The following is a 21,348-nucleotide window of genomic DNA, read 5'->3' as shown; positions in this document are numbered from 1 at the left end:
TTGGCAGGGTTGTTAAGAACATTATTGACAGTATGCTGCTGCAACAGGATCTGGAAAGGTTAAGCAGATGGGCTGAGAGGTGGCAAATTAAGTTTAACATTGACAAATGTAAAGTACTAAATATGGGAAACAGTAACCCCAGAGTAACGTATCAACTCTGTGGTACTACACTGACAGTGGTAGAGAATGAAAAGGACCTGGGGGTAATTGTGCAGGCAGATATGAAGTTTTCTGGGCAGTGCAGAAGGGTGGCAAGAGTAGCTCATGGTGTCTTGTCTTATCCCCTTGTATAAGGCAATGATCAGGCCATACCTTGAGTACTGTATACAGGTCTGGAGGCCTCATTTCAAGAAGTATGTAGAGCTGCTGGAACGAGTACAGAGAAGGGCAACAAGATTAGTGAATGGAACAAAGGGTTGCTCTTACGAAGAAAGGCTTCGTTCTCCTTATCAGTATGGAATTTGTCATTGCCGGTCTGCTGAGGATGCTTTGGTAGATTTTGTCTATAGCATCGCAAATTAATCCATTAAGTATACTCATGCTATCTTTGTTGATTTCGCGGGATCATTTGAAGATGTAAAAATTATTGCATGAGAGGATGACCGAAAAATTCCTATTCCGGGAATACTGGTTTGGCACTCGAATCGAAATCTAATATTGTCCTGCGGATCTTTTGATTGGATAGCAGAGAACAAAATTAAGATTTGTGCTACAAAATCTAATATGAATTTTGGGGCAAAGCTGAATTAAAAGATCGCCGTTACTGAAAATAAATAACATCCGACTTCCATCGGTCACACCTCGTGCTACGCACGAGGGTTCCACTGGAGGAAGAGCTAATAATCGCTTAGCCTGGGCACCCCGAACCCCAAGTACCAGAAGAGAAAAGAACGAAAAAGGGAGAGAGGAAATATCTCATTCTTCAGACACTTGTCAGGAAGAAGCGTGAAAGAAAACAATTAAAATAAAAGCTATGCAAAAACAATGAAATATTAAAATCGAAGAACTGAAACATCAAAATTAAGCTCATTTTAATGCTAAATTTTAAAAAAAAATATAGCATTAAAATTACAAAGATACATTTCCTAAGAACAAGAATAGTACAAAGATGATAGCCTAATTGGAAGAAAATGTACATACAGTACAATGAAAGATAATTTTGCACACATAATACAGTATAAGAGACCATATACAACAACAGAACATGAGGAACATTCATTGATATGGCTCTGTGTGATTCACATAGCGATATATCAAAAACTGATTAATAATAAATAAGAGCTAATTAGTCAGTAAGTTGAATCAACAAAAGATATAAATAGAAGAAGAGTAATTTAATATTATAGTTGTAATAAAATTATTGAAAGGAAGAAGAGTGTATTAAGTATGATATAATGATTTAGGTTTACAAAAACTCGAAAAATTTTTAAAAGAATAGATATTTTGAGCTTTATATAGATGAAAGACATTTCCTGAATAGGGGACAAATCATTATACAGATAACGCAAGGAAAGTATATACAGCCAGTCTTTAATGTGACCGCAGAAACAGAGGTCGATAGTGGAGCATCTTGTATCGACTTCTGTGATGTGACCTTTCTGGTAATTCTTATACATACAATCCATATAATTCAGAGAACCGATGTGTCTGCTTAAAAGAAACGTAGAAAAGAGGATAGGACTAAACCATTTTAGGAACATTTTAGAAATGATTATGACATCTGGAAGAAAACGTTCAGTTGTGGAAGCTTTAGAGGATGAAGATCATCTAGATTGTCATCTGTGAATAAGATACTGGTAGCAACGAAGTTTCTCAAGTTTGGAGAAGGAATATCAATTTCGAGTTTTTGCTGATATCACCCTTCTAACCAAAGTAAACGCTGGAACCTTTGTAAAATCACTTCCATACTCCTCGTAGACAAGTCAGAAATCTTACGCTGCTTCGCGTTGACTCTGCCACCACGGACTTTATGAAGTTCAGTCCACTAAAGAGAATCAGCAAATGGCTCTCTCATTGACTATATTTACAACTCTCAATCACTGATGAACTCCATCCAGAAGTATGCCTGTTCTCATGAACTGCAACATGACTAGCTCTTATTTAATTAATGTAGTTTTTTTTTTTCCTTTAACTGATTTATTTATTATTTTGTTTTACCTGTAACTTAACTTAATGCATACTTCGTTTGTACATCTGAAAGCAATGTTTGAACCGACGTCAATGGTTTATCTTACCGTTGGATTTCTGATTATTAAGAACTGTGCTCATTGTTCTGCTCTTAGATATCTGTTAATGGCTACCTGTTGTGTATCTTGTTATTAATAAAAAATAATAAATGAAATGAAAATACACCTTACTGATATTATATGACCATATTTTCGAGCATCTTGTATCGACTTCTTTGATGTGACCTTTCTGTCCTTCATACCAGTACGAATATTCTCCTTGTCTCCTCATTCATCGTTATTCTACGGTCCACTACCACACCAAACTTTGTCCCGCTTCATCGCCAGCTGCACGAGTTACACCTCGTTCTCTACGTGTGCTATTAATTTTGTCGATCAGTGTATAAATATACGTAGTGCTGTATTAATGTGCGTTTCGTTACTAGTAAATAATAATAAATAAAAAAAAATAATACTAGTAAAAAATAATAAATGAAATGAAAATACACCTTACTGATATTATATGACCATATTTTCGAGCATCTTGTATCGACTTCTTTGATGTGACCTTTCTGTCCTTCATACCAGTACTTCTTCCGCCATCTACCCAACACCTCAAAAGTCGTCTCACAGAATCTCTCCAATCAATCCAAATATTCCAAGTTAACTACCAGCCAACGAGAGACCGAAACCTACTGGACATAGTCTATTCCTCGGCAACATGCCAAGTCGAAGAAACCACAGCCGACATGTTTCAATCAGACCACCAACCAATCATATTTACAGCTCTTCTACCCAAAAAATATTTCAATACCCCCAAAACCAAATCTGTGAAAAAGGTCACCGCCCCAAAATTTCTGAATCCAGCACTCTGCATTGAAGCCGCATCCACAGTCCCATGGAACATCTTAGATGGATGTGAACTGAGCCTCGCAATCGATTTAATGACTAAATGGATCAATACCATAGCCCTTCACACCGCTACCAAGACAGTCACCATTACTCCGCGCTCCAGAGCATGGTGGACTCCCCAGCTCAACCAAAGTTTCCACTACAAACAATTACTACACGCCAAGTGGAAAGCTTCCGGCGATGTCCAAGACCGCATTTCATTCTCCAAAGCCAGGGCCGAATTCAACAGAAACAAATCAGCTTCAATTAAAAAGCACCTCGAAAGAACCCTAAAAAGGGGAAAACCATTCTACAAAACAAAGGCTAGTTCTTCCAGCAACATCGACCCAATTGACTGGCTCAACTACGTCGCCAGATTTTCTAATCAACCTCCAGCTCTACCTAATCGGCCACTCCTCAACCGCTCTCATCTCACTGATAGTCTCGCTACGATCCGAATTTCCAAGCAACAACTGATGCAGGCCATTAATACTCTCCCTCTCACAACAACCACTGGTGACGATGGCATCCCCCAGTTCATAATCAAATGTTTAAGTGTCTTCATCATCGACTCACTCCTCAACCTATAGAACAGATGCCTCGAAGTTCATTTCTTTCCACCCCAGTGGAACAGGTACTCTGTCTGGCCCCTTCCTAAGCACCAACAATCGACGCTCCCAAGCCAACATAGGCCCATTGCTTGCGCCTCTGTATTGCTAAAAATTCTGGAGAAAGCATTGCTACCGTCTGTCACCCATCAAATTCTCCGTGACAGTCTTCAGCAAATACACTATGGGATATCAGGAAGGTCAACTATAACTAACCTTGTAACAACCACTCTGCACATCTTAGATGCCTTCGAACAAAGACAGGAATTGTCAGTTATATATCTTGACATCCATCCCGCTTTTGATGCCATCTATATACCTAATCTCCTACGTCTCTTAGAAAACTACTTCAATTTTCGCGGCGATGTTCTCTGGTTCCTAGAATCTCTCCTATCGAAGAGGACCCTTGTTCTAAAGATCGGAACAAAGACCTTCACGCGCCACATAACTGCCGGTGTACCTCAAGGGGGGGTCCTGTCTGGCATTCTCTTCTCAGCAATCATGGTGCCATTTGTGACCAATAAGTGCAATTGGATCACATATGCTGACGATGTCAAGCTCCTTACTAAAATATCGCCATCCAACTCGGCAGCCGAAATCACTCAGCAAATCACTAGCAAACTGCAGGACATGGCTGACTACCTCAATACTTTCAACCTCCAAATCAACCCCCTAAAATCAGCACAAATAACTTACTCTCTAAAGGGCAGCCCAACAACGTTGGAGCCTGTGCTTAACGGCTCCTCAGTTCCAAGTGTTCAAACACACAAAGATCTGGGGGTCGTCTTCGACTCCAAACTATCTTTCAACGATCACATAAACCTCATACAGTCGAGGCTGAACTCACTACGCTGGGTCGCCAAACAACAGCTGCTCCACACCACCGACCCACAACTGGTAAAAAGATACATCGTATCAATCCTTTACCCGACAATACTGTATGCTTCAGAGATATGGGCCTCGGCCGCCGAATCCAACATCAAAAGAATATTCTCTGCCGAATTCTGGCTTCTAAAATGGGCCAACAGCAAACTCCACCTTCCCCCAGCTCTCAGATCAACGCAGTTAGCAGAAGCTCTTCAACTACGCAGGCTCTGGTCCTACATCGCAGAAAGAAGGCTGCTGTTCACCATCAAGATGGCCACCGGTAAAATTACAGAGCCGAACTTCTGGGATCACTGCTCTTGGCGCATTCCTCCCCCTTATCTCCGGTCTTCAACACAGCTGCTAGCAAACCGTAACCGGCTAGTACTAACCGACAGATTCCTGCCAAAGCAAATGCTGCCCTCACTGCAAGCCATCGACGGGGACCTCCAAGATGTGGTCAATAATAAAAAATACAGGAAGGGTATCCTCGTCGAACTGAAAATGTAAAACTGTGCTTTGTTATCTGATTTATCTTTTTTTCTCATGTGTATCTCTTTTGTAAATATGTTTTGTTAACCCCTGGCACCACCACGCCGTGACGGGACTAATTGTATGTCTATCATTGCTGCAATTAAAGATTCTATTCTATTCTATTCTATTTTAGAATGTTTCCAATTCAATTTTCTTTCTTAATTTTATTGAAAATGTTGGCTAGTCGTAAAACTAATTTGTAGTTCGGTCCGTGTACGCCCTGTCAATTATTATTGTACGAGACATATGTAAATATATCTAAATGCGATAGTAAATATTTATTTACAGCTCATTTTATTGGAATTGTAAGATATAAAATCTTACAAGTAAAATATTTTATAGAAAAGTGAGATTTAGTAAAAGTAAAGCTTCTGATATAGAAACGTGGGGCAGCGAAATCTGACAAGTCATGAATATTACTAAGATAATGGGGTCACTCGCAAGGGATTAAATTCAGACAAGGTTACAATGTATGGGGGTAAGCATGGGAGACTAGTAGCAGAAGGGGCGTGCTTCAGCTCCCAGCACACGGGAAATAACACCAAAACAACGGGAACGGTAGCGGGGGCTATTGGCGAATACGTGTGAATAATTATGGCTCCGAAAGAATACGGCAAAGGACCGGGTTTGTCGGGACATTCCTTTGATCGGTGACATCTGGAGACGAGACCGGTAGTAAATACGGGACAAATGCTGGAATTAGAGTTAAGACTGGCGTCTGGCTGTCGGTGATAGCAAGTTTTGGCATCTTAGGAAGTAAAGGTGTTAAGTGAAACAGAAAGATGGCGGCGAACTTCAAAGCAACAGACGGGCTGGGAAAGGAATAGTGATATTAAAATGGGAGGTTGAATCTAGCTGGGATGGGCATAGCATGGGAAACCCACACTAGCGAATAGTCCGGATGTAAATTTAAATATTGAAGTACGAGTGGTTAAATTTCTGAGCGAAGGTGGGCCAACGCAAAAGGGTGGTACAGAAATTCGGAAAACAAAAAGAGAGCGCACGCAGCCAAGAAGGACACACAGTTGAGATTGTGTTATTCTTTTGTAAAAATGGGTTAGTAAAGACAGGGAAATTTGAAATATTTGTCGGTGTCGGTAAATATGAGTTAGTCAAAGACAGAGTTGAGTTTTTTTTTGTTGGTGTTTTTAAGATGAGTTAAGAGAAGGCACACAGTTCAGGTTTTGTCTGTATTTGTGGAAATGGGTCAGTAAAAACACAGAGTTGAGCTTTTGACGGTGTTAGGGAAAGGATGAGTTAAAAGTCACTGAGTTGAGTTTCTGTTAGTGTTTTGTGAAAATGGGTTAAAAAGAACACAAAGTTCAGTTTATGTGGGTGTTTATGGAAATGAGTTATAAACACTGAGTTGCGCTTTTTTTGGTGTTTTGTGAAGATGAGTTAGGAAAGACAGAGTTCAGTTTTTGAGTGTTAGTGGGAAAATGAGTTAATAAATCGTGTAGGGTTAGATAAGTCCTGTCCTGTCCTGTCAGCCAGTTGGGAAAGATCTGACAAAGTTAAGATGGAGTAGTGAAGGGTTAGATAAGTTTAAGTACAGTCAGTAAGTTAAGAAAAGTTAGTGGAGTTTCATAATAGAAGAGAACAGTCGAGTAGTCCGTGTCATCAGAAGGCAAGGGTAGTGGCCAGTATGCAAATAAGAGTAGTCCATAATTGGAAGGCAAGGGTAGTGGCCAGTATGCAAATAAGAGTAGTCCATAATTGGAAGGCAAGGGTAGTGGCCCATATACAGATGAATGAAGTGTATGGAAGAATAAGTCTAACCCGTAATAGGAAGGAAAGGATAGTGGCCCGTTTGCAGATGAATGAAGTGTATGGAGAAATAAACCTGTTCGTAAATAGGAAGGTAGTGAAAGTGGCCAGCGTGAAAATAAGTAGTGTAAGGAGAAAAATAACCCTAGTCCATCATCTGAAGACAGTGATAAAGGCCAAGGAAAGAAATAACCCTAGTTCATCATCTGAAGGCAGTGATAAAGGCAAGGCGCAGATAAGTAAGCTGAAAAGATAAAGTTGTAATCCCTAGTCCGCCAGAATAGCTGAACCGAAGGTTAAGTAGCAGTATCGAAGACAAGTCCATAAATTCCTAAGAGACACAGTGATGCCCTATCCAGACGTAGACTACAGCCCATTGAGAAACTAGAAGTCCTGTGATGAATGCCCTTGGCAAACGATGATGCCATTCCCAGACAAGGAGCTGAAGGCCCCAAAACGGAGAAGTCCGATTCGTAAATTTAGTAAGTGACTAGTTATATAGTATTCTCCCTCACAAATAAAGGACTGTAGGAACTCTAATATCAGATTAGTATTATGTTTAGAAAGATGTTAAGGGAAGGATATACAAAGATATAAATATATACATAAATATAGAGATAAATCAGACGATAGTATTTTTGATTAATGTGTAATTAGACATATGTAGAAAGGCACAGATGAGAAATTGGATATTTGTTATTAGTTATTGTTTAACATATAGGTATAATATATTTTGGAAGGGAAGGGTAGAGAAATACAGAGAAAGAAAAAGAAATTCTGAATGTAGCCAACCCTTTGGGACAAGCATTAGTCCAGAAATTGAGGTCAAATGTACTATCTGTCTTGATTAGGGAAAATTTGTGATATCATATTCCCGAAGACAAAAAGGGCATTAATTAAATCAGAAGTTAAGAGTGAAATTCCTAAATCAATTTATAAGGTAAGAATTTGATTTACATAGGAGAAAGAGTGTTAACTAACCCTCTCAAGCAATTATTGTTCATGAGTGAAGAAAGAAGAAACTATAGCAAGTTTGTGTAAGGATATTGATTAAGTAGTAGTAGTGGCACGAGATGCAAGAAAGCAAATGTATGAGCTTATGCAGCATCAGACAAAAAAAAAAAAAAAAAATCACACTATTCCCTCCAAATGCCTGTCCAGTTCCTCCTTAAATTTATTCAGCCTATCAACTTCCAGAAAGACAGATGGAAGTTTGTTCCAGCAATTAACCACCCGCTGGCTAAAGGCAAATTTCCGTACATCTATTCTACATCTGTCTTTTCTTAATTTTAATTTATGCCCCCTTAGGTTCGTAATCTGAACAAGTGGAAGGATCCCATTAGAATTTAGCGTGCTCAACCCATTCAAGGCCTTACACACTTCAATCAGATCACCGCGCAGGTGCCTAGTTTCCAGCCACTGCAATTTGCAGAACTTAAGCCTCTCTTGATAAGAGGATCCCTTCATTCCCTTCACCAATCTTGTTGCCCTTCTCTGTACACGCTCAAGTAAATCTACATCCTTCCTAAAATGAGGCCTCCAGACCTGTACGCAGTACTCAAGGCGTGGCCTGCCATTGCCTTATACAGAGGGATAATCAGCTCCTTTTCCCTGCTAGCAAAATTCCTATATATCATTGATAAAACCCCATGACCGGCCCTGGCAGCCTGTCTCCATTGCTCAGAAAACTTCATGTCTGACTGCACAATTACTCCCAGGTCTTTTTCATTTTCTACCACGTTAAGTGTAGTACCACACAGTTGGTACGTTTCTCTGGGCTTACTTCTACCCATATGCAGTACTTTGCATTTGTCAAGGTTAAACTTCAGTTGCCACTTCTTAGCCCATCTGCCCAAATTATCTAGATCCTGTTGCAGTAGCACACTGCCATTACTGTCATTAACAACCCTGCCAACCCTTGTGTATAAAGAAATAACCCTTATAGTGTAAAACCAATGTATTCAATCCGATATATATCTGATGCTTCATAGGGAAATTTGAATAATATTAATATGTTTAACAGATATTTATTTAAAGTATACCCAGTAAAATAAAATAAAATAAAATATTTCCAGAAGCTTTCGGAACTCGTGTCCCTTTCTCAACTGACAGAATTTTTTTAAATACATTACAAGCAAACTGTGGCACGTTACTCATTCGTCATTGTTGTAGCACGGACGTGTGCTGCCTTGCGCCAGTGATCATCCATGGATGATCACTGGCGCAAGGCAGCACACGTCCGTGCTACAACAATGACGAATGAGTAACGTGCCACAGTTTGCTTGTAATGTATTTAAAAAAATTCTGTCAGTTGAGAAAGGGACACGAGTTCCGAAAGCTTCTGGAAATATTTTATTTTATTTTATTTTACTGGGTATACTTTAAATAAATATCTGTTAAACTATGGACCCCAGTACTCCAGGCCCATTTGTCACTAATATTAATATGTGCTTGAGCTTGATCATTTTTTCATGTTTTATATATATATATATATATGTAAATAAACCATGTCATGTTATAAATTAATGTGTGCTTGTGTCATTCTTGAACACTCAGCCTTTCCGAAGGGAATTATACGTAATTGAGAAGTTCCCTTGAATCTGGAATTCTCCTGTGAATCCAACGTCAGATGTGTAAGTGGGGGTATAAGAAAAAAAAGGTCTATATAAATAAAAGGGAACAAAAAATAAAGAATATTTAATAACATTATTATCAATAATAACCAAGAAACAGAAAATAAAGGTCAACATAATTACTCATTAAACAAAAATAAGTATTAAAAACGTATTATTTCTCCCCCCCCACAGAATTAATGTATGTTCCAAAAATAAGTGCCATTGTTTCCCCTTAGGGGCGTGATGGTCCTTGAGGGCATGTAAAATGGGTTGAATCATGCCGTTAGAAATTAAACACACTGTACACAGTGCTGTTTCTGCTTGTTTAATGCTTTCTTATATGCCTGCATATAAACTGAGTGGCCACTTTATTAGCTACACATACCCTTCTCATAAAATAGAACACTTCGTAAAATTATTCAGTTTTCTATACCATGAAATAGAAAGCAGAAGGGCAGACTGAACGGATACTGTATATGTGCAGCTCATTCATATCAGTGCATTTTTCATCCACTGCCACGCCACGATCAAAATATGAATATCTCAGAAACTGCAACACTGTTGAGATTTGTACTTACGATTGTGTCTTCGGTGTATTGAGATTGGCGCGATAACCAAATAGTGTCCAATCAGCAATAATCCTGTGGCCACAAACAATTGAGATAACAAGAAGGTTAGCAGAAAGGACCTCTGTACCTTGTTACGAATGGCATGCTGAAAACCGAATCGGGTTCCACTTCTGTTTGCATCCTATCAGAAAAAAACGGTGACAGTGTGCTCATGAACACCGGCAATAGACGATTGGTAAATGCTGTCTGGTTCATGGTTCCTACTTGAATCTCCGTTACTGCTGCTTCACACTGCCCATTCATCCTGTCATATGTAAAAGTGAAGGCGGCTGGTGGAGGTAAAACACTTTTCACCATCTATTTATCCAGTGGACTGGGGAATGCTTTAATAGTTCACATTGGGCCTCTTTATATTAGTGTAGCAACAACTGAATGCCACAGGTTATCTGGAAAATAGGTATTTCCGACAAGAAGCGCATTTATTCTTGGCTACATTAAATCCATCTGTGGATGGACTTTTCCAGTACGATAAAGCCCTCGTGGGCACACTTGGTAAAATTGCCGTCCTCCCCACGCCGAGTGGAAAAGACGTCAGTTCATAGTCCCGTCGATGAGGTGAGGTGAGGAATTTTATGCGCCTTTTTCACAACGTATCTTATTTAGTCGGTCTCAGGCAAGGGAAAGTAGCTTTTTCTCCCGAAAACTCGGATTTTAACGACTACAGAACACCAGTAATTTACAGACACCGTATTGCTCCGTATATAGATAGGGAGCAATATGGGCTTAGTCGCTGACGCTCCTAATACCCTACTACAAAATCAACACGATAATGCGCTATGTCCCAGAAAAAGGGCCCTCGTGGGTAGCAAAGTTGGTAGAATCGTCGTCCTCCCCCGCACAGGGTAGAAAAGACCTGAGTTCCAGTCCCATATCTGTTCCCTTATAACTATAGACCTCTATTCCTTACACCCCTACGTTCACATCTGACTTTGCTTCACAGGAGAATTCCAGATTCAAGGGAACTTCTCTATTATGTATAATTCCCTTCGGAAAGGCTGAGTGTTCAGGAATAACAAACTCACAAATTAATAAACAACAAAGTTTATTTACATATATATACACAACATAATATACCATTGAATAAAAAAAACATGTAATATGCATACAAGGTTAAGTCAAGGATACTTTGCATAAATTATTCTTATATTAACAATCAGTATGCTATTTTGATCATTATACTCTGTGTTCTCGCCATTCTGTTACAATACACTGAAGACCAATCTTAACTTTCCTAAAGTCTCTATTTGTTATTAGTCTTTCAGATGAACCAACAATTTTTCATTAATACAAACACTATATTCAATTATCTATCCTTAAAACATAATCAAAACTTCTCATAGGATTCAATTATCTGTCCTTAAAACATTCAAAGTTTTTTATATAGTTCAATTATCCTTCTAACATATTATAATCATCTGAACAACAATTTAAACTATTACTTATCTTTCGTTTCTCTTGTATTTTACAATAACCCTTTTGAATTAATTAATCTCTGTTAGTATATATATAATTTACTTAAGAGATAATTTATCTATCAATTTACTTCTAATGCTATCCCTTTTTCATTAATTAATCACTATACTGTTTCACTAACAGTCCTTGTTAACTTACAGTACTTACTATTATCATTTTTTTCTTTCCTTTGCTTCCCGGGGCGGTTTCAAACTTCCATCTTTGGCTCACTGAGGATCTCCTTCATCTGCTTTCACCTGAATTTGCTACAGATAATTTTTTTTTTTTTTTGGAACTCTTTGCTGCACTGGGACTGGCGTTCTTTCTCCACCTTATTCTGGCTACTTCTATCTTTTCCATTCGTTGCTTGTTCCTTCTCCTCGAGCTACTAATTCCGCATTTTCGCTCCTTCTCTCGAGCTACTGATTCTGCGGGTTTCGCTCCCTTTCTCTCCACCTTATTAAAACCTATCACAAGGAAAACTCATAGGGCATCTCACACTAACTCCTTCTCTACTCCACTTTATTAAAACTGATCACAAGGAAAAACTCATAGGGTGTTACCCTCGTTTTTCTGCTCCACCTATTAAGAACTCTTTCAAGAAGAAAACTTCCCAGGGCGCTACCCTGCTCTTTTCCCACCATGTCCAAACACTCAGCTGTTAACTGACACATATTTCCTACCACAACAGAACCCTCAACTGTCCGTGTTACTAACTTATTTTACTTATCTCGACGAAAATCTCGCCTGCTGTGTCCGCTGACTATTTCATTTTTCCTAGCACCAACAAAACTCAACTTAGAATCCCACTAACTCATTTTCCTAAACACGCACATAACTCAACTCGGGGATCTGTGTCTGTCTTCTCACATTTTCTAACACAAAAAAAAACTTCAACTGTGTCTCCCCTAACTCATTTCCATAAACACCCACATAACTCAACTTGGGGTTCTCTGTCTACTCACATTTTCTAACACGACAAAAAACCCAACTGTCTGTCCTAACTCATTTTCCCAAACGCCGACGAGAATCTAAACTTTGTCTCCCCCTAACTCATTTCCATACACACCCACATAGCTCAACTCAGGGATCTGACTCTAACTCATCTTCGCAAAACACTCCCAAATTCTCAACTCTGTGTTCCCTCTCTCCCTGTTCACTCACTTTTTGTTCATCTCCTTTTCTGTACCGCCTACATATGTCAAATCCGCCCTAGTTTTCTGTTTAACCAATCTTACTCATTTTATCAACTTTCTCTCTCTTCTTATTTGCCCGTTTTATTTTCTCAAGCTGATTCCTTGTTGCTCGATCTAACTTCTTATTTTTAAGAAATTTGTAAACTTTCTCAGGCTGTCTGTACCTTTGAAGTCAGCCGCTTATAGTTATACTGTAGCAGACTAATTTCCCACGATCTATAAAACTTGCCATCACTGCCAGCCAGACAGACTTAAATCTAATTCCCAGCATTTGTTCCGTTTTTTACCATCTTATTATCCTCTTCAGGTGTCACCGATTAAAGAAATGTCCCGAAACCACATGGTCCACCGCGCTATTGTTTACCAGAGTTGACCCTTCTACTAATAGCAGTTGCTACTAGTTTCTATTGTTCTGGTTTGCCTGTGTGAGCTGAGAGTCGAAGTGTCCCTAGCTTGCTAATAGCTTTTCACTTACTGCTCCCCTTGTATAGATGTTGTCTAATTTAATCCCTTGGGTAATCTTAGTAATATTCTTGACGTATGGTTTTTCGCTCCCCCATATTGCCATATTATAAGTTTTACTTTAAATAAATCTCCCTCCTCCACAAAATATTATATTTGTAAGATTTTACACCTTACAATCTCATGCGTGGGTAGCATGGGTTTTCTCCCGGAAACTCTGGTATTTTGCCCAACAAACAGAAAATCTACCTCGGAACTAAAGGAAATGTAGACACAATACACATGGAGCAATAAGGCCTTAGCTGCTGAGGCTCTTAAAATCCTAGAGAATTGTACACAGCTAGTTCCAGGAATATGAGAGTGAATTCAGCTTACTGTGGTGACCTTCCCAGTCACAATATTAGTCCAATCCAGTTGATCATGCCGGATGTATTTAATCAATTCGATCACCTCTCAGATGACGTGGAAAGGGTGCTTTGGAGAAGAGATCCACAATTTTTAACTCCTGTGAGAAGCAAATGAGTCAACGTGGTCTAGCTTCCCTGATGCATGCTTCGACAACTCAAGGCCTTACCATGACCAATCATCGAGGCTATTCTGACGTGTAAAGGGAGCCTTAATTGCTATTAGGTCAATGCACCTAATAAAGTGACCATTAATAAAGTGTAATTAAATTGCAATGTTACAATATCAATATTTTTTCTTCTTTCAGAATATGATACCTTACCGAGTGAAGCAGTTGCACGTTCTCTGTACTTCGTCTATTTTAAAAGCCATTTATTCTGTCTTGCGGCATCTGGTCAATGAGAAACTAACGAAACGAGTAAGTTATTCTTTTGAGAATTATGGAAAGTTGCTCTTTTAATTATTAACATTTTATTTGATTTAAATGCAAGTATACACTCAGTGTCAGAACAATTTCTTTTTCCTCAAAGTGCAGATTTTTGTTTATCTGAGAGTTTAGTAGAGAAAATAGAGAAATCATCAAAGTTTTATACCAAGCGATCAGTATGACGAAAATCAGTGGTGATGTGTAGAATTTATCGCCCTTCCATTAGCAGGGACAGGATCCATTATACATCTTACCAGTGAATGAAAGTGGTTTCAGCTGTTCCGCTCAAAACAATCCCTTTTCATTGGCAGATACATTGATTTTTCGAGCCTGTGCCAATAAAAAGTCAGGGTCAGTAATACTTTTTTCCTATTGTCAAAAATTAAGCGAAACATATTGAGGTGTGCAGGACACCCTGCTCCAGAAGGTGCTTAGTTTTCGGTTAGCAATTTTCCCTTCTAAATCTGCTACAAAAATGACTATAATATGAAGAATATGGAAAGTAAAGATATGCAATTCTGAGTTTCCGAAGAGAGAATTAAATAATAAGAAGAAGAATTTTAAAACAATTAAATATTAGTGAATTATCATGAATTAAGAATATCCAAATTAATCATAATTTGGATATTCTTAACAGCAATCATAATGTTAAATCTTGTATTGATGAGGGTATATACCTATGGAATTAACTATTGTCAACGGTAAGGGAAAGCGATTTTGTTTTGGTAAATACATGCAAAGTAGTCTTACTTTTAGTGTTCCTTTCAGTAGGAACACCTAATGATGATATCAGTTACAAATTTTAAATGGGAGGAATTCAGGGAAGTAAACGTAGAGGCCATTAAGAGATATGTTCACAGTTTACACTTAAATGCCCATCTCTTCCCGCAGCATCCTGTCCACATATCATCGCAAGTGGGTGCTTAGCGCCCAGGCTTTTGAGTGTTTTCTTTTTTCTTTTTTTTTTTTTTTATATAGACCTAGGAACGCTTATACGCACATAAATAATGTTTGATTATCTTTACTTGAATATTAGGAAAGCATGTGAATACTAATACTTATTAACCACAAAAAATGGCAATAATATATAATTTCCAAACATTTGGCAATACAACACAGGGAGCTTTTTCTTTCTCTCTCTTTTTTATTTCGAATTTTTGGTTAATGTAGAATATGTTCCGTCAGCTTCCCTTGAAAACGCCCCTCTCTTTCCATGCAATACGACTGATGTCGTTTGATTGGGAATCAATGCTAAATCCAATGTTCATTACTTTTCAAGGGTTGATACAGCTCTAAAATGGTGTTTGCAGGCCCCACTAGATATGCCACTAGACCCAACAAATTGGTAACTCTCTAGAAGGGTTCCGAAACAGCTATTGCATAGAGACCATAAATTTGCTGCCTCAAATTTGCCAGAGAGTGAATGGAGGCAGTCGGGGTAGTGTGTATGCGGGGACCATTGTCGTGATCACTTTGTATAAAGATGATAAGTGTTTTATTGCTGTCTGTACGATATAACTAAAATTTCATTCATCATCATCATTGCAGGATGAAGGCCTCTCCAGCAACTTTCCAGTTCCTTCTGTTTTGTGCAATGGCCATCCATTTGCTACCCACAAACTCGTGAATTTCATCTGTCCATCTCAGTTGTTGTCTTCCAAGTTTTTTTTTTTTAAATTCCTCTTGACTACCATTCTGCTATTTTCTTAGTCCATTTGTCATCATGTCTTACAGCTATGAGTCCTGCCCAAGACCATTTCAGTTCTTTAGTTTTCATAAGAATGTCATTTACTTGAGTTTGCTGCCTGATCCATGTGTTTCTCTTCTTATCTAACAGTCTGATTCCCAATATAATTCGTTCCATTCTTTGCTGTGTAGTTCTTAGCTTCTCTTCCATTCTTTTGGTGAGTGCCCAAGTTTCACTTCCATAAGTCATGGTGGGGAGTATATATTGGTTCATTATTTTACGTTTCAGACAAACTGGGATATTGCTCTTCAGTATGTGACTATATTTCCTGAATGCTATCCATCCAAAATGTGTTCTTCTCTTGACTTCCAGCCATTTATCATTATTACAGCTAATAACTTATCCCAGATAAGTATATGACTCCACCTTTTCAATTACTGCTCCTTCAATCATTATTTCCCTTTCCGTGGCATACTTGTTCATCATTACTTTTGTTTTAGCCATATTTATCTTTAGTCCAAAATCCTTACTAACTCTGCATAACTGATTAATATTTTCCTCTTATTCTTTGGGATCGTGGCTTATGACCACAATGTCATCTGCAAATCGTAAATGGTTTAGGTACTCTCCATTCACATTGACTCTTTTCTGCGACCATACTAATCTTCTGAAAGCTTCCTGAAGTGCAGCAGTAAACAACTTAGAAGATATTGTGTCTCCTTGTCGAACTCCTTTCCTAATTTTAAATTTACTACTGTCTTTGTCTAGTCTAATAAAGGAGGTTGCGTTCTCATATATTTTCTTCAAAATTATAATGTATTGGATGTTTATGCTTTGTCATTCCAATGCCAGAAACATTGCTTTATGCAGTATGGAGTCAGATGCCTTTTCATAATCTACAAATGCCAAGCATAATGGTGTTTTGTATTCATTTGGTTTCTCCATTAGCTGAGATCCGCAGTTGAGAATAGTCCTAAAGCCAGCTTGCTCTTTTGGTTGATTCTCGTCAAGTATTCTTTGTAATATGTTAGTAATGACCCTTTTGAACAATTTGTAGATGTGGAACAACAGGCTAATTAATCTGTAATTTCCAATTTATGATTTATCTCCTTTTATTATGCAGAAAATTGATTGCATTATTCCACTCCTTAGGAGTCGCGCCTTTCCTAATATTAGTATTTTGTGAAGTCTTGCTAGGTTCTGTGTCATATCTCTTAATGTCACAAAAATATGAGAGGATAGGTCCCTGTCCCTCTAACCTCATGGATTTGAACAAGATTAAATAGCATATTTTATTTTATTATTATCCAAAAGTCGGTAGCGTTTACATCAAACTACACACTATTATAACCTCCGATTAGATAATAAAAATATTAACCAATTCTTTAAAAAATCAAAAATTTGATTAATCTTATCCTTTTCTTTAAACTAACTAAAAAAAACAAAACTTATTTTTAGCCACCCGAATAATTAAATTCATCTGCTGTGCTTTGTGTCTTATGTCTGTTAATTGCGTGTGTTTTATGGTCGATTTGTCTGTTTTGCTGGACGTAAAACCCAAGTTTCCGGAGGAAAACCTTGCCATTTATGCCTTAGACCGACTAACTCAGCCACGGAGTTAGTGGCTGAGTTAGCCGGTCTCAGGCGTAGAAAGCAAAAACGACAGTGTTCCTAATACTGATTCTTGGGGAATCCCACTTCTTACATAAACTCATCCTGGAGAATAACTATTTAACACAACACTCTGCTCCTTGCATTAAAGCCATCCAGATATCCAACTAAGGAGTGATTCCAACCTGTTCCTGCTTATAAGGCAACTGCTCATGTGGATCTGAGGCAAATGCTTTGCTGAAATCCAAATAAACAATGTCGAAATGATCACCCTAAGTCCTGGTCTTGAGTGACCCTGTAAAAATTGCTAACCAGATTAGTTAAACATGATTTTCCCTTTACAAACCCATGCTGACCATCCTTCAGAATTCCATTTTTATCTAAACGATCCTTAATTCGACCGCTGATAATTGTGTCCATGATTTTCCCTACTACTCAAGTTAGACTGACTGGTCGGTAATTTCCCAATTTACTCTTAGACCGTCCTTTTCTATGGAGATACATCTCGGCATCTCTTACATCTCTTTTCCAATCCAACGGAATCACTCGCCCGTCCAGAGATGCTCTCATAATTAGCCTCAATGGGACAATGTACTCACTTGCTGACTCCCGTAAGATTATAGGGTATATGACATCAACCCCAGAAGCCTTACATGCTGTAGGCTAGAAATTTTTTTCATTAAATAAACTTGTGAAATTCAACATAATTAATTACATTTTTATCGACTTCACTCCTATAATTTCTTATTGACGTAAAGGGGTTTTCTTCTGCAAATATCAATGAAAAGAAACTGTTGATTTCATTTACAACTTCAGCTGGGGTATATAATACTATTCCACGTCAATTACACAAGGGTCCATCTGGTTTCTCCTTCTCTTCTTTGCATTTATATATGTGATTAATTCCTTATACCCCCCCCCCGCTTTGCTCTCTTTCCCAGAGATTTCTCATAATCTGCCTTTGCCAGCCTAACCCTTTCAGTGGCATTATTACAGATCAATTTTTATCTGCTATAGGCTTCAGTACTTTTTCTTGCTCTGTAACATTTCCATGCTGTCTTTTTCTGCTAACGTAATCTGGAAACTTCATTATTCATCCAAATTGCAATCCTCCTCGTGGAGTATTTTCTAATGGTATGTAATCATTCAAGGCTTCTGTGATGGCGCCTCCGTAGCCAGGTGGGAAGGAGCAGCAGTGCGTAGCACACGCTTCTTGATTAAACCGGGGGTCGAGCCAGTCACCACCAAATATGGAGGATGCGGAAAGGTCAGGGAATGACCACAGCATATCCCGGAGCAATGCGGCCTTAGTTGCTAATGCTCCTAAAAAGAAAAAAAAAAAAAAAAAACAAATAACTATCTAGCTTCTGTGATTAATATTTTAAAGGTATACCATAATTCAATGGTATTCGCGCTCTGGAAGATATCTACCTATTTCACATAAGCCATGTAGCACCTTAAGAATTTTCTTTCCTGAAATGATAACCCATTCCTTTTCCTTTAATCTCTCTCTCTCTCTCTCTCTCTCTCTCTCTCTCTCTCTCTCTCTCTCTCTCTCTCTCTCTCTCTCCACCACAGTAGAACTCCGTGATCACTTAATGCCACACTGTCAGTAGAAAACGAACGAGATGGGATAATAGGGCTGACTATTGTCAGCCCTATTATGGCAACTCGTAGTAGTAGCAGTGGCATGTGATGCAAGAAAGCAAGTGTATGAGATTATGCAGCATCACCCAAAAAAAAAAAACAAAACACACCATGCCCTCCAAATGGCTGTCCAGTTCCTCCTTAAATGTATTCAACCTATCAACTTCCACAACGACAGATGCAAGTTTGTTCCAGCAATAAACCACCCGCTGGCTAAAGGCAAATTTCCGCACATCTATTCTACATCTGTCTTTTCTTAATTTGAATTAATGCCCCCTTAGTTTCGTAATCTGAACAAGTGGAAGGATCCCATCACAATTCAGCATGCTCAACCCATCCCAGGCCTTATACAACTCAATCAGATCACCGCGCAGGTGCCTAGTCTCCAGCCATTGAAATTTGCAGAACTTTAGCCGCTCTTGGTAAGAGAATCCCTTCATTCCCCTCACCAATCTTGTTGCCCTTCTCTGCACACCCTCAAGTAAATCTACATCCTTCCTAAAATGAGGCCTCCAGACCTGTACGCAGTACTCAAGGCGTGGCCTGACCATTGCCTTATACAGAGGGACAATCACCTCCTTCTCCCTGATAGCAAAATTCCTATATATCACTGACAATACAACATGAGCTACTCTTGCAGCCCGTCTGCACTGCTCAGAGAACTTCATATCTGCCTGCACAACCACCCCCAGGTCCTTTCATTCTCTACCACTGTCAGTGTAGTACCACAGAGTTGATACGTTGCTCTGGGGTTGCTGTTTCCCATATGTAGTACTTTACATTTGTCAATGTTAAACTTCATTTGCCACCTCTCAGCCCATCTGCTCAACCTTTCCAGATCCTGTTGCAGCAGCATAGTGTCAGTAGTGTCCTTGACAACCCTGCCAACCTTTGTATCGTCTGCAAACTTGGATATTAAGCTTGATATACCATCATCAATATCATTTATAAATACAGAAAACAACAAAGGACCCAATACTGAACCCTACGAGACTCCACTAATAACATTAGTCACCGATGAGCAGTGTCCATTGATTACCACTCTCTGTCTTCTCCCCCCCCCAAACCACCCCTTTATCCATAGCAGCAATATGCCTCCATTGCCACACTGCTCCAATTTGCGCAGCAGTCTTCCATGTGCAACAGTATCAAAAGCCTTTCTAAGATCCAAGTATATAATATCAAAGTTATTCCCTGATCCAGTTCTTTTGTGACTGCATCATAGTATCCAAACAAATTGGTCAGGCAAGACTTCCCCTTAACAAAACCATGCTGTGTCCGAGCTACAACTGAAGTCTTGTCTAGATGATTCTGCAGTCCTTCTTTAACCAGTGCCTCCATTAATTTTTCTGGAACAGAAGTTAAACTCACAGGTCTATAATTACTTGTGCCAGCCTTTGATCCTCCCTTGTGAATTGGGGTCACATTTGCACATCTCCAGTCCATGGGTACCTCCCCTGAGTTCAAGGAAGCTCTCATAATTATGGCTAAGGGTTTTCTTACTTCCTTTGTAGCCTATTTTAATATAACTGGAAAGATCCCATCCACCCCAGGTGCATTTCTTGTGTTTATCTTCAACAATTTCTCCTCCACTTTACTCTCAGTTATGACAAGATTCTCTAGCTTACTGCTAGAGTTGAATACACCTCTGGCATTCCCCTCGCTGAATAACTCCTCATGTGTGAATGTCGATGCAAAATATTCCTTTAGTTTGTTAGCTACCTGAGCAGGGTCATCAACAGTGGACCCATCGATATCAAGTGGACCAATCTGATTCATCCCCTTCCTTCTAGAGTTTACATAAGTAAAAAACTCTTTGCTGGTTTTCTTCGCATCCCTTGCCAAGGATCTCTCGTAATCTGCCTTCGTCTGCCTAACCTCCTTTGTAACCTGGTTACAGATCAACTTGTATCTATCATAGGCTTCTGTGTCACGTGTTTATTTGTATGTATCCCATTCATTTTTCTTCTCTGCCATATGCCTCATTAGTTCATCTGACATCCATTTAGGCCTAAACCTTGAATAATATTTCTTAGTTGGTATGTAAAGCCTAGTAGCTTCCAAGATAAGTTCTTTGAATGCTTCCCATTTTGAATTTGCTGCCGGTAACATCATCAGTTGATCCCGCTGTATAGAATTTAAATACTGTCTCAGTCCATCGTAGTCGCCTTTACGAAAGCAATACCCCTTCCCTTTACCCCTAATTGTAGTTACCTCTTTGATTAACTCCCACTTCAGAACACTGTGATCACTGCCACCTAGTGGTTCATTTATCTACAGATTCTTAATGCATGAAGAATCACTACTGATAATCAAATCAAGAGTATTACTCCCTCTAGTTGCCTCCCGAACATGCTGATGTAGAAAACAATCATCCAATAAATCCAC

At 38.9% G+C, this 21,348-nt stretch overlaps 1 protein-coding gene across 2 annotated transcripts in view; it reads left to right on the top strand.

Moving 5' to 3' along the window:
* Positions 1–21,348, top strand: part of LOC150077693 (clavesin-2-like) — an 80,717-nt gene that overhangs the window by 35,360 nt on the left and 24,009 nt on the right. For both annotated transcript variants that reach the window (XM_090384642.1, XM_090384643.1), the window contains one exon: positions 13,896–14,006. In XM_090384642.1, the coding sequence (XP_090240768.1) occupies positions 13,896–14,006 (111 nt within the window). The remainder of the gene's footprint in view (positions 1–13,895; positions 14,007–21,348) is intronic.

The sequence above is a fragment of the Mastigoproctus giganteus genome, chromosome 11 (assembly GCF_048544385.1).
Source record: "Mastigoproctus giganteus isolate SK-2022 chromosome 11, ASM4854438v1, whole genome shotgun sequence".
Classification (NCBI taxonomy): Eukaryota; Metazoa; Arthropoda; class Arachnida; order Uropygi; family Thelyphonidae; genus Mastigoproctus; species Mastigoproctus giganteus.
This window is presented reverse-complemented; position numbering and strand designations above follow the sequence as displayed.